The sequence below is a fragment of the Gekko japonicus genome, unplaced genomic scaffold (assembly GCF_001447785.1).
Source record: "Gekko japonicus isolate JY-2015 unplaced genomic scaffold, Gekko_japonicus_V1.1 scaffold1649, whole genome shotgun sequence".
Lineage (NCBI taxonomy): Eukaryota > Metazoa > Chordata > Lepidosauria > Squamata > Gekkonidae > Gekko > Gekko japonicus.
In genome coordinates, this window is record NW_015160262.1 from 86415 (window position 1) to 98740 (window position 12326).

Genomic DNA, 12326 nt, shown 5'->3' on the forward strand with positions numbered 1-12326 from the left:
GGCCTTTGGCCTGATCCAACATTGGCATCTCTTATGTTCTTATGTTCTTAAGTGTTTTTAGAAAGTATGTGGGACCAGGTGACCTCTGATTGGTTGTGAAGATTTTTACAAACGTCGTGTTGGAAGCGGCTGCCCCCCACAGCACGAGGGTCTTCACTGGGTGACTGAAGGTAAGCGGAGGCAGCCATTTTGGATGTCTCTGCCTCCCGTGGCGGCCATTTTGTGGCAGCCACTTTGTGGGCTGTGCCCACCACGCTGTATTGGTATTCTGAAGGCGCCCGTAGGCTCAAAAATGGTCGGCTGCCCCCTGCCCAAGAGAAGACCCAAAGGCTGACACGTTAAAGGTGTCTGAAGAAGTGAGCGGTGACTCCTGAGAGCTCCTACCCTGCCACAAATTTTGTTCGTCTTTCAGGTGCTCCTGGACTCTTGCTCTTTTCTGCTGCTATAGATAGGCTAACACGGCTACTCATCTTCATCTGTCTGAAGAAGTGAGCGGTGACTCATGAAAGCGCACACCCTGCTACCAGTGTTCCCTCTAAGCTGAGTTAGTGTGAGCCAGCTCACCATTTTTAAGCCTCCGGCTCATACATTTTTGCCTTCGCTCAGGAAGGAGGGCTCCAAAGCAAACTGATTTACGCAGTAGCCTAATCGCTCGCTCACAACTTTAATGCCAGTAGCTCAGAAAGTAGAATTTTTGCGCACAAAACTCCATAGCTTAGAGGGAGCATTGCCTACTACAATTCTTTTTTTGGTCTTTAAGGTGCTACTGGACTCTTGCTCTTCTCTACATTAATTCACTGAACCATACCAAACAAATGTGCCGTCTACCGGATTTGGGGCACCTCTGAGCAAAACTGGAAACGCATGATCCTTATGCCACCTATAATATCGAGAGTGAAATATTTTGGATCAATGAATGTTCAGATGAGCAGGAGCTAGAAATGTGAGGGCCTGGAAAAAAACCGGAAAAATTCGGGGGGGAAACCGGGGTTTTTTCGGTTTTTTTCCTGAAGCCTTATTGTTTTTTCCCGAAAAACTGGAAAAATTGAAAAAAGAAAAGAAAAAAAATTGATTATGGACCGTTTTATTTTAACACGATGAATAAAATATTTTAAGACAAGGTGTTCAAATATTTTCCAAATCATTTCTAAAATATATATATATGGTATCAGATTGATCTAATTTCTGTGCACTGAGGACAAGCAAGTCCTAGGTTACAAACTGAACTCTCCAATGCAAGAACAAGATGCATTTCTTCCTTTAGGAGGTGCGATTGTCAGAAGAAAATAAAAAGGTTTCAGTTTTGTTTTTGCATGTGGGTTTTGTAATAATTGTTTGGATACACTATATTTTTAATATGCTAGTTGTAATAATTTCATGCCAAGTAAAAATGTCCACAGCCCACATGGAACATCGATAGGCCCATAGAAACCCGCCCAGCAACTTGGCCGCCAAAAACCTGACTCACGCAAGAGGGCAGGAGAGCCCAGCATCTTGAGTTCTGTGTGGTCAAGAGCACGGGAGTGGGCAAATCTGCTGAGGGTGGAAAGCAGGAAGCGCCAGAGCCTTCCAAAGCGGGCAGAGACCCCAAAAGGACCCTCTCTCGGAGCCAGTTTGGTGTGGTGGCTAAGTGCGCGGACTCTAATCTGGGAGAACCGGGTTTGATTCCCCACTCCTCCACTTGCAGTTGCTGGATGACTCTGGGCAAGCCATAGTTCTGACAAGAGCTGTCCTTGAAAAAGAGCAGTTTCTGTCAGAGCTCTCTCAGCCCCACCTGCCTCACAGGGTGTCTGTTGTGGGGAGGGGAAGGGAAAGGAGTTTGTAAGCCGCTCTGAGACTCCTTGGGGTAATGAAGGGTGGGGCATAAATCCAATCTCATCTTCTTTTACCTCACAGGGTGTCTGTTGTGGGGAGGGGAAGGGAAAGGGGTTTGTAAGACGCTCTGAGACACCTTTGGGTAGTGAAGGGAAGGGTATAAATCCAATCTCTTCTCCTTCAGTCACAAGTTCTCTCACAGCTGTTCTCTCAAGAGCAGTTTCTGTCAAGAGCTCTCTCAGCCCCACCTGCCTCACAGGGTGTCTGTTGTGGGGACGGGAAGGGAGAGGAGTTTGTAAGCCTCTCTGGGACTCCTTTGGGTAGTGAAGGGCAGAGTATAAATCCAATCTCTTCTTCTTCTTTTTGCTCAGAGGGTGTCTGTTGTGGGGAGGGGAAGGGAAAGGTGTTTGTAAGCCACTCTGAGACTCCTTTGGGTAGTGAAGGGTGGGGTATAAATCCAATCTCTTCTTCTTCTCTCTCCCCTTCTCATTCTCTTAATGGACATCAAGTTGACAGTTTTTTGGGGAAGACCAACTCCCTAGCTGATACTACACCAATGCATCTAATTGTTATGGCGCATGGGGGACGGGAGAGAATCTCCCAAAACCTGGACGTGGTGCCTGAAATGTACTTTGTGCGAACCTATTATAACTGGTGCCTGTGGCGAGGAACAAAAGGTGGAACATTTTATACCATTCCAGCTCAGGAACAACCCATCTGCTACTGAGTTTTCCTCTTAATTCCTGCAAGGAACCAGCACAAGTTCCATTAAGAAGACAAAAAGGAGAACGCAGAAGTTCGAACAGGAAGCTGGGATGGAAGGAAGGAGGAGATAGGGTCCACTGGGCAAACGATATAGGGTCAGAAGCTGGAATGCTTGAATACTGGACTTGAATACTGCAAAGATCAGGACTTGGAATACTGCAAAGATGGGGGCGTGGCTGGTGGAGAATCAAGAGAAAAGCTTCCTTTTTATTCAGAATAGTCCTACGCTGCTTCTTCAAAGTCCTGTTGAAGGCGGCTAACAATTTAAAAGAACAATATTAAGACACAGGGAGAATTAAAAAACAAACAAAACAGAAACGGCTAATTAAAAGCCTAGGTAAAAAGACGGTGTTGGAGGAGAGTTTTGCGGATACCGTGGACCCGTATTCCCTCTAAGCTGAGTTAGTGTGAGCCAGCTGACAGTTTTTTAGCCTCCAGCTCACAGATTTCTGTCTCAGCATGGGAAGTAGGGCTCCAGAACCAACTAATTTACGCAGTTGTCGAGTTGCTCGCTCACCACTTTAGTGCCGGTAGCTCACAACGTAGAATTTTTGCTCACAAGGCTCCGCAGCTTAAAGGGAGCACTGCTGTGGGCCGCCAAAGAGACAAGTCAGTAGGCTCTGGATCAAATCAAACCTGAACTCTCCCCTAGATGCTGAAATGAGCCAGTTTGGTGTAGTGGCTAAGTGTGCGGACTCTAATCTGGGAGAACCGGGTTTGATTCCCCACTCCTCCACTTGCACCTGCTGATGTGACCTTGGGTCAGTCACAAGCTCTAGCACAGCTGTCCTTGAAAAAGAGCAGTTTGTGTCAGAGTTCTCTCAGCCCCACCCACCTCACAGGGTGTCTGTTGTGGGGAGGGGAAGGGAAAGGAGTTTGTAAGCCGCTCTGAGACTCCACTTGAAGGGGGGGGCATAAATCCAATCTCTTCTTCTTCTTCTTCTTCATCAACTGAGGCTATCGTACTTTGGTGACATTATGAGAAGACAAGCATCACTGGAAAATACAATAATGTTGGGGAAAAGTGGAAGGCAGCGGGAAAAGAGGAAGACCCACCCTGAAATAGAGTAAGAAGAAGAGGAGACTGGGATTTATACAAGTCAAGGAAGCCGTCATGGCCCTCCGTTCGCAAAACCGGAGCAGGGCTGTTAAGGATAAGCCATCCTGGAGCTCCTTTATTTGCGGGGTCGCCAGAAGTCAGAAGCAACTTTGTGGGATTTATTTATTTATTTATTTCTATTTCTATCCCGCCTTGCCGGACACATGCATACGAAAAGATGCCTTTTTAAGTCCGGTGCCAAAAAGAAAGCAAAGTAAGCGGAAGTAGTGCGGAGGAAAAGGTTTTGGCAGAAGTAAGCGGCACTGTAGCAGGAGGAGGCGTGGAGAACCAAACAAGGAGATGGTTTGAAAGGAAAGAAAAAGGGTGAATTAATTGCTGAAAGGCAAAGCTCCCCCCCACCCAAGACCTCCTGATGGCACCTGGGTTTTGGCCACTGTGGGACACAGCATTGGACATGATGAGCCATTGGTCTGATCCAGCATGGCTTCTCTTATGTTCTTGAGCAGAAGTCCATGAGAGGCTATGAGCCACAAGGTATAGACCAGTGGTGGCGAACCTATGGCACGGGTGCCAGAGGTGGCACTCAGAGCCCTCTCTGTGGGCACGCGTGCCATCGCCCCAGCCAGGCCCAGGCCATCATTAAAGTGTCAAATTCTCTGCCAAATAATTTTAAGTAAATGAAAGCATTTGGGATTGCTTTCCTTACTTTGTTTGGATCATCTTAAGTTAATGTAGAAAAAAATTTTCTAAAGTAAAACTTCAGTATTCAGGTTAAATTGCCGTGTTGGCACTTTGCGATAAATAAGTGGGTTTTGGGTCGCAGTTTGGGCACTCGGTCTCTAAAAGGTTCGCCATCACTGGTATAGATGGAACCCTCGATCTGGGGCAGTGAATGCTCTGTATTCTTGGTGCTTGGGAGGCCACAGTGGGAGGGCTTCTGGAGTTCTGGTCTCGCGGGTGGACCTCCTGATGGCACCTGGGTTCTGGCCACTGTGTGACACAGAGTGCCGGACTGGATGGGCCACTGGCCTGATCCAACATGGCTCCTCTTATGTTCTTAAATGATCACTGTATCAAATCCCTAGCCGAGTGGTGGCAGAATTTCAAACTAAGAACGTTGGCAGCAGAACACTTGATCCTTTGCTGCCGAATATTCCTTTCAGATAGCAAACACCCCCCCCCAACCAGGGCCCGCAAACAAAACTAGAGAAGCTGAGCCAAGGGAGGGCTTTTAGGGTATTCCCTAGATAGGCAAGATAATTGACGCTGGTGCCCGTAGATAAAAAGAGCCCAGCGCCAAACGCTTTCATCAATATCAGCGTTTCAGAGCAAAGCTTTTCCAACATCTGAAGACGTGCAGATAAGGCGCACAACAGCAGGAAAACATTAAAACCACACGCTCGGGCTTACAAAGCCCCTTCTATGTATATACACATCAAAACCAGATCGGACAAGCCACCTGGGAAAACTAAGGTCACGCAGAAACCTTGAGCGGTAGCAGCGTGACACAATCAGAAACGTCTTTTCCTCCCGTTTTACGAGACTTGTCACAAAGGAGGCACTTAAAAGGGACAAAGCATTCTTGCCCGGCCGTGGTGCCGTTTGCAATCTTAACAAACTCGCTTCTCTGAGTTCCAGAATTAGTTTGTTCTCTCTTGTATGAACACGCGGCAGTGGCGGCGCTTCTTTACCCACGGAGGCCCCCTCTATTGCAAGAGGGTTTCAAAACGTACGAACGCATCCGGACAGAACCCCGCCACGGAAAGGGACAGAAAGCAGCGCATTTAAACAAGAAGGCTTCAGCCTTTAAAACAAGTCTGACTTTCCTAGATCAGACTAACAGATTTATCTAGCCATGGAGTGCTGGGCAGCAACAGTGGGAGGGCTTCTGGAGTTCTGGCCCTGCTGGTGGACTTCCTGATGGCACCTGGGTTTTGGCCACTGTGTGACATAGAGTGTTGGACTGGATGGGCCCTTGGCCTAATCCAACATGGCTTCTCTGATGTTCTTGTGTTCTCTGTAATCTTGGTGCTTGGGGGGCAACAGTGGGAGGGCTTCTGGAGTTCTGGCCCCGCTGGTGGACCTCCTGGTGGCACTTGGGTTTTGACCACTGTGTGACACACAGTGTTGGACTGGATGGGCCATTGGCCTGATCCAACATGGTTTCTCTTGTGTTCTTATGTCTAGGGCATGTGATGCTCTGTATTCTTGGTGCTTGGAGGGGCAACAGTGGGAGGGCTTCTGGAGTTCTGGCCCCGTTGGTGGACTTCTTGATGGCACCTGGGTTTTGGCACTGTGTGACTCAGTGTTGGACTGGAGGGGCCGCTGGTCTGATCCAACCAGGCTTCTCTTGTGTTCGTATGTCTGGGGCATGTGATGCTCTACATTCTTGGTGCTTCGGGGGCCACAGTGGGAGGGCTTCTGGAGTTCTGGCCCCGCTGGTGGACCTCCTGAAGACACCTGGGTTTTGGCCACTGTCTGACACAAGAGTGTTGGACTGGATGGGCCACTGGCCTGATCCAGCATGGCTTCTCTTTAGTTAATAAAGTTTAATAAACTCAGTGCCAGAGAGACAGCTGTGCAGAAGGAAGTTCTAAACTTGAGGGGCCACAACAGAGAAGGCCATGCTTCTAGCGGTCATGGGCTTTCCTCCTAAAGGGAGAATACAAAGATCAGAGCCCTGACCTGGATGGCCCAGGCTATCTAGACCTCTTCAGATCTCCAAAGCTAAGCAGGGTGGGCTCTGGTTAGTCCTTGGATGGGAGACCACCAAAGAAATACAGGGTCGCTGTGCAGAGGCAGGCCGCTGTGCAGAGGCAGGAACCTCTGTTCCTCTCTTTCCTTGAAAATTTATAGGCAGGATTAAATGGGAAGCGGGTGATACATCTATAACCTTGTTCCCAGTCCATCAAGGATTATAGTGTTAAAATATTTCGAACTATGCCTAAGAGCAAAGAAGCAAGAGCTGCAGTTCTTTTAAAACTGGTGACTTACAATCTCTATAGCCTAGCACTGAACATCAGAAGAGCCCTGCTGGATCAGACCAATAGTCCAGCATCCTGTCTCACACAGTGGCTCAACCAGTTCAGTTTTTACTTACAAAAATAGAAGCACATCTTAGAGGACATATTCATCTAGTTACATTTAACTTATTGTGAACAGATTAATTGGAACACAGTTAACTTGCTATAAGAGACGGGCATGAACCGGCTGACAAACTAAAGACTGTTGCGAATTTTGGCCAGTTTATGGTTTGCAAAGTGATGTTCACAAATCAAAGAACCGCCACAAACGTTCATGAATTTTTGATGCAGTCCGTGCTGGTTTGTAAAGACGAAAAACAGCCATTTAAATCTGTGCTTTCTGCTTCCCGCAAAAAGCCATGGGGAGCAGAAAGCAGGGGTTTAAATGGCTCCCAGCCATTTCACCCCCTGCTTTCTGCTCACCAGCAAGCAAATAAGTGTTACAATATCCAATATTTACAGCATGATCTTTTTCACCTAAACCAAAGGCGACCATTCCCCCCCCCTTCTCCTTGTATAAAAATATTGTCTGCCATTTTGTGATAAGTGAGGATCAATCCAAAAGGCAGAGGGTGGGGCATGCTACAGGAATAACCCCACAAAGTTGTACACAGTTAATGAACCCTCCATTTTTTAAGGTGCGGATGCTAGGGGGCTGCATTAGCCCTACAACCCCCCCCCCCCCCTATTGAAGTTTGGTTCTTCAATCAGTTTTTAGCGCAAAGATATTTGTATCAGAAATACAGAGCTATTTGGTGTTCGTCCACTGCTACAGGGAGGGGATAACATCTGAACGGACTTGGCCGTTCCTCACTCAGCTCCTTTGGCAGGGCAAGCCAAAAGGCCCTCCAGCCAAGGGCAAACAGTCACTCTCAAGCCGAGGCACAGAAAGGGTGTGTGTGTGTGTGTGTGTTTGAAACTTCGGCAGGGGTGGACTGACTGTTGGATTTATGGGGAGATTTCCTGGTGGGCTGCCAGTGGCCAGAGCAAACAGAGCCAAGCCCCGACCACTCTGCCCAAGATTCGGGGGCCGGACCCCCTCAGACATGGCACCCGGTGTGCCAGCTCACCATCTCCTCCTGCACTGCTTACAGTTTGGAGGATCGGACTGCCGACTCCAGGCTGGGACGTTCCTGGAAATTTGGGGCCTGGGGAGGGCAGGGTCTGGGGGGGGGGACCTCAGGAAGAGTCCACCCGCCAAAGCAGCCGTTTCCTCCAGGGGATCCGATCTCTGGAGATCTCAGGCCCATGGCTACGGGGGGGGGGCATCTCGGGGCCCAACCCTCCAACTTCCTACCAAGGTCCCCCGACTTCCTGCCAAGGCCCTCCGACTTCCAGTTTTTTATTTTATTTGTGATGCTCCTTGGGGTGTGTGTGTCTGTGCGGGGTGCCCCCCGACTTATTTAAAGGCCCCCTGAATTTAAAAAATCCTGGCTACAGGCCTGGGAGATCCGTTGTAATAACGGAGGTCTCTGGACTGCGTTTGGGAGTTGACATCCCTATTAGGGGATGATGCACTGGGTGAACTGATGCCCACTGTCGGCCCCACTCAGTGACTGGCCCGGCGGTGCCGGCTTGTAGCGTAAGAGGAGCCACTCAGCTCGACCCGCTGCCATTTTCACGTCCCGGTCCACCGCCCGCTTTTCGGCCTCATCTTTTCAGAAGCGCCCATGGAAACTGCTGTTTATCTTTCACACGATGCCTCCGAGGGCCTTTCTAAATTGGCCAGCCTGTGTGACAGGTCAGGTTGTACAACCAAGGAAAGGGTGAGAGGCTCACTGGGCACCAAGGGCAGCTTTGGAAATTCACGGAAGGCTGAAAGGCCGAAGGCAGCCTCCCTGCTATGACAAAACACACCGTAGTAGGGAGAGGCTGAGTTAAGAGGAAAACGGGCTAGATCTCGGCAGACGTGCATGGGGAATTGTGCTATTTACAAAAACTGAGTACCGCTAAAAGGAGAGATGACTAATCAATACTGATAGGCGTATATGGAGATTAAAAGGGCCGGCACAGGTTGTCCAAGGTGGTCACCACACCTTAAAAAGGATATTATAGCTTTGGAAAAAGTGCAGAAAAGGGCAACTCGAATGATAAAAGGGTTGGAACACTTTCCCTATGAGGAAAGGTTAAGGCGCTTAGGGCTCTTTAGCTTGGAGAAACGACGACTGAGGGGTGACATGATCGAGGTTTATAAGATTATGCATGGGAAAGAGCAGGTAGAGAAAGAGGTACTCTCACAATACAAGAACTCGTGGGCACTCAATGAAATTGCTGAGCGGTCGGATTAGAACGGATAAGAGGAAGTACTTCTTCACCCAAAGAGTGATTAACACTTGGAATTCACTGCCACAGGAAGTGGTGGCGGCTACAAGCATGGACGGCTTCAAAGTGGAATTAGATAAGCATATGGAGCAGAGGTCCATCAGTGGCTATTAGCTACAAGGTATAGATAGGGGCTCTGGGGCAAGTGATACTCTGTCATCTTGGTGCTTGGGGGGGGGGTCAACAGTGGGAGGGCTTCTAATGTCCCGGCCCCACTGGTGGACCTCCTGATGGCACTGGTATTTCTGGCCACTGTGTGACACAGAGTGTTGGACTGGATGGGCCTTTGGCCTGATCCAACATTGGCATCTCTTATGTTCTTATGTCCAGTGTTGGAGGAGTGGGTGTGTTGATGGTCTCATCAGAGCTTTGAAGCTAAGCAGGATCGACCCTGGTTAGTTCTTGGAGGGGTGACCACCAAGGAAGTCCAGGGTCGCTACGCAGAGGCAGGCAATGGCAAAACGCCTCTGCTTGTCTCTTGCCCTCAGGGCTGCAATGAGGCAGCTGAGACCCGACAGCAAAAAACGACGACTACATTGTCTTAGCGTTCAAGAAGGCGGGTGGGGAAGAGACCGGCTCTTCAGTACCTCCGTTTCTCTAATCCAGGGCTGCGGGCACCTTCGGCAGTCTGACACAGGGTGGCAGGTGCGGCCACAAAATGGCCGCCGCAGGAGGTGGAGCCAATCACAAAATGGCTGCCGTAGCTTACCTTCAGTCACACAGTGAAGCGCCTTGTGGTGTTGTGGTGGCAGCTGCCACCAAAACAACATTTTAAAAAATCTGCACCAGCCTCTCAGGTTTCCAATGGCCAATCAGAAGGCGTGCTGGGCAAAAGCCCCACCTGGTCCCGCCCACCTTCTAAAACACTTGGCGGGCGCCGGGAAAGGTATCGGTGGCTGTCATGGCGCCCGTGGGCACCACGTTGGAAACCCAACTCTACTCCGTTAACAGCATTTGCTATTCCATTTCTCAACCCCAGTGCAGCCGTGACCAAGAGGACCTTGTGGTGGCAAGTGAGCCACATTCAACATGGCTTCTTCCTGGCTCTCTGTCAGACAAGGAGTGTTAACTGCAGAAAAAGTCTAAACACGTGTTACCGCATTATGTGTGATCTTTTTCTCCAATGCTGGAAGAAATCTGGATTGTAAAATGTTTGGAAACAGGGATCAGCTCCCCCTCGCCCCGATTATAGTATTCCACAAAACACCATCCTTCATCAGTGGCATAATACCTATGGCCATTCTTCTCCAAAATAAATCTGGGAGAAGGGCAGACATGGAATTCCCTGCCACAGGAGGTGGCGATGGCGGCTACAAGCATGGACGGCTTCAAGAGGGAATTGGATAAGCATATGGAGCAGAGGTCCCTCAGTGGCTATTAGCCACAAGGTACAGATAGGAACTCTCAGTCTGAGGCAAGTGATGCTCTGTATTCTTGGTGCTTGGGGGGGGGGACAACAGTGGGAGGGCTTCTAGTGTCCTGGCCCCACTGCTGGACCTCCTGATGGCACCTGGACTTTTTGGCCACTGTGTGACACAGAGTGCTGGACTGGATGGGCCACTGGCCTGATACAACATTGGCTTCTCTTACGTTAACTGGTGACACCACTATCATCTAATATCCAACAGAAACACAGGTTCGTAGAGTAATCTCTTATCTTTTTCCCTCTTAAAAGAACCAGACACTGCTCCAAAAAACCCCCCAAAGCATCTGAAGAAGCAGGTTTATTTATTACTCAGGTTCCCGCACAGGAACCGCACAGGAATCTGCTCCTTTCCAGTTGAGAACCCCGGTTTGTCAAAAGGAAACAAACTCCAGTTGGCCTACATGCCCACATTCAGATGGCACAGAATACTGGGAGTTTCTCGCACGGCTTCCCAAACGAGCAACCTTTCAGTGCACGGGGAGAAGGGAAGGAGAGAGCATGCCGATATGGCGAACATGCCTTGTCTGTGCACGTCATGAACAAACACAGGTTTGTCGTGATGCATGAATGCAGCCACAGTCTCTTTTTGGATTAACACGAGACGGAGTTTCACTCACCCCTTTTCTGCATGAAAACGAAGAGGTCGTCCAAGAACTTCTTCCGCTCGGGGTCGCCGTCCAGTTCGTACAACTAAGGAATAGAGTGACCAAAATTTAAATCTGGCAGGGCTGGGTGGGAAAGACGGAGCGAGGAGCGGCAGGCGATAGGCTCCATCTGGCGAGCTGGCCCATAGCTATGGAGGGGCATTTGGGGGCTCTGCCCCCTTAAATGTGAGGCACGCCCCACAACAGCTGCTGCCCCTCTGTCCCCTACTCACCCTCCCTCCCATCCGGTGACATTACAAGGGCCCTCCAGCTGATCGGTGGGAGCACATGGCCGGCTGTTCAGCTGAAAGGCCCTTTCAATCTTGCAGGAGATGAGGGAGAGGGGTGGCTGCCAAATACACACCTTCCCTGAACTCCAAGCAGCGATTTTGCCTGCTTGGAGATCAGACACGAGCAGCCCCCGGTAGAAAAACAGCATTTAAAGGGTTCCCTACGAATGCTGTTTTTCTAGTGGGGGCTGCCCAAGCCTGATCTCCAAGAGGTGAAATCGCCACTTGGAGTTCAAGAAAGGTGTCCAGCCGTCCCTCCCCCTCCCTCGTCCCCTGCTGCCCCACAAAATTTCCCCACGCCCCACCAACCCAAAATTTCTGGCTTACGGGGCTGCACAAAATATATATGTTTGGTGGATTGCAACCTGTCTTCCAACAACTGTGCTTTAGGAAGACCCCAACAACAACAGCCACCGTGCCAATGGTAAGCCCTGTCCAGCCACACATGGCTTAGGGCAACCCAAAGCAAGGAATGTTCTGCAGCCTTCCTTGGTAGTCTCTCTTCCAAGTCGGAGCCCTGCTTGGCTGCCAAGATCTGGCGATACAAGCCACTGCCCACCCCCCACCCCCAGCTCTACAGGAGGCCAAAATCCAACAGGTGGATTTTTTGTTACCCCAGCCACAGAAGGCAAGCCCCCCCCACCACCTTCTTGCTCGCCCAGAGCTATTCCAAAGTTAAGCCAGGTTTGTCTGCGACAGAGAGGTTTCCCCCTGGCGCCGGCCTCCTTACCTGTTCTCTCCTGGACGCGGCAGATGATCTCCCACCGGGGCGCCGTCTCCCGGTCCAGGCCGCGGGCCAAAGTAACCTCGCCGGTGTCTCCGTCCAGCCGCACGGGGGCCTCGTCGGGAGGGGGCGAGACCAACTCGAAGCGCGCCGAGGGGAAGCGCGCGGCGGGCCCCAGGGTGGCCAGGAGGGTCCCCGGCCGGGCGTCCTCGGGGGCGGCGAGGGCCAGGGGCGGCTCGGGCTGGAGCAAAGCCGGG

At 50.4% G+C, this 12326-nt stretch overlaps 1 protein-coding gene across 1 annotated transcript in view; it reads right to left on the reverse strand.

The window, feature by feature from the left end:
- The window catches only part of ARID3B (AT-rich interaction domain 3B), a 38708-nt gene that overhangs the window by 25677 nt on the left and 705 nt on the right, over positions 1-12326 (reverse strand). The window contains exons 2-4 of the mRNA XM_015414799.1: positions 12076-12310; positions 11912-11919; positions 11029-11101 (exon numbers count right to left, since the gene is read on the reverse strand). Of these exons, the coding sequence (XP_015270285.1) occupies positions 11029-11101; positions 11912-11919; positions 12076-12310 (316 nt within the window). The remainder of the gene's footprint in view (positions 1-11028; positions 11102-11911; positions 11920-12075; positions 12311-12326) is intronic.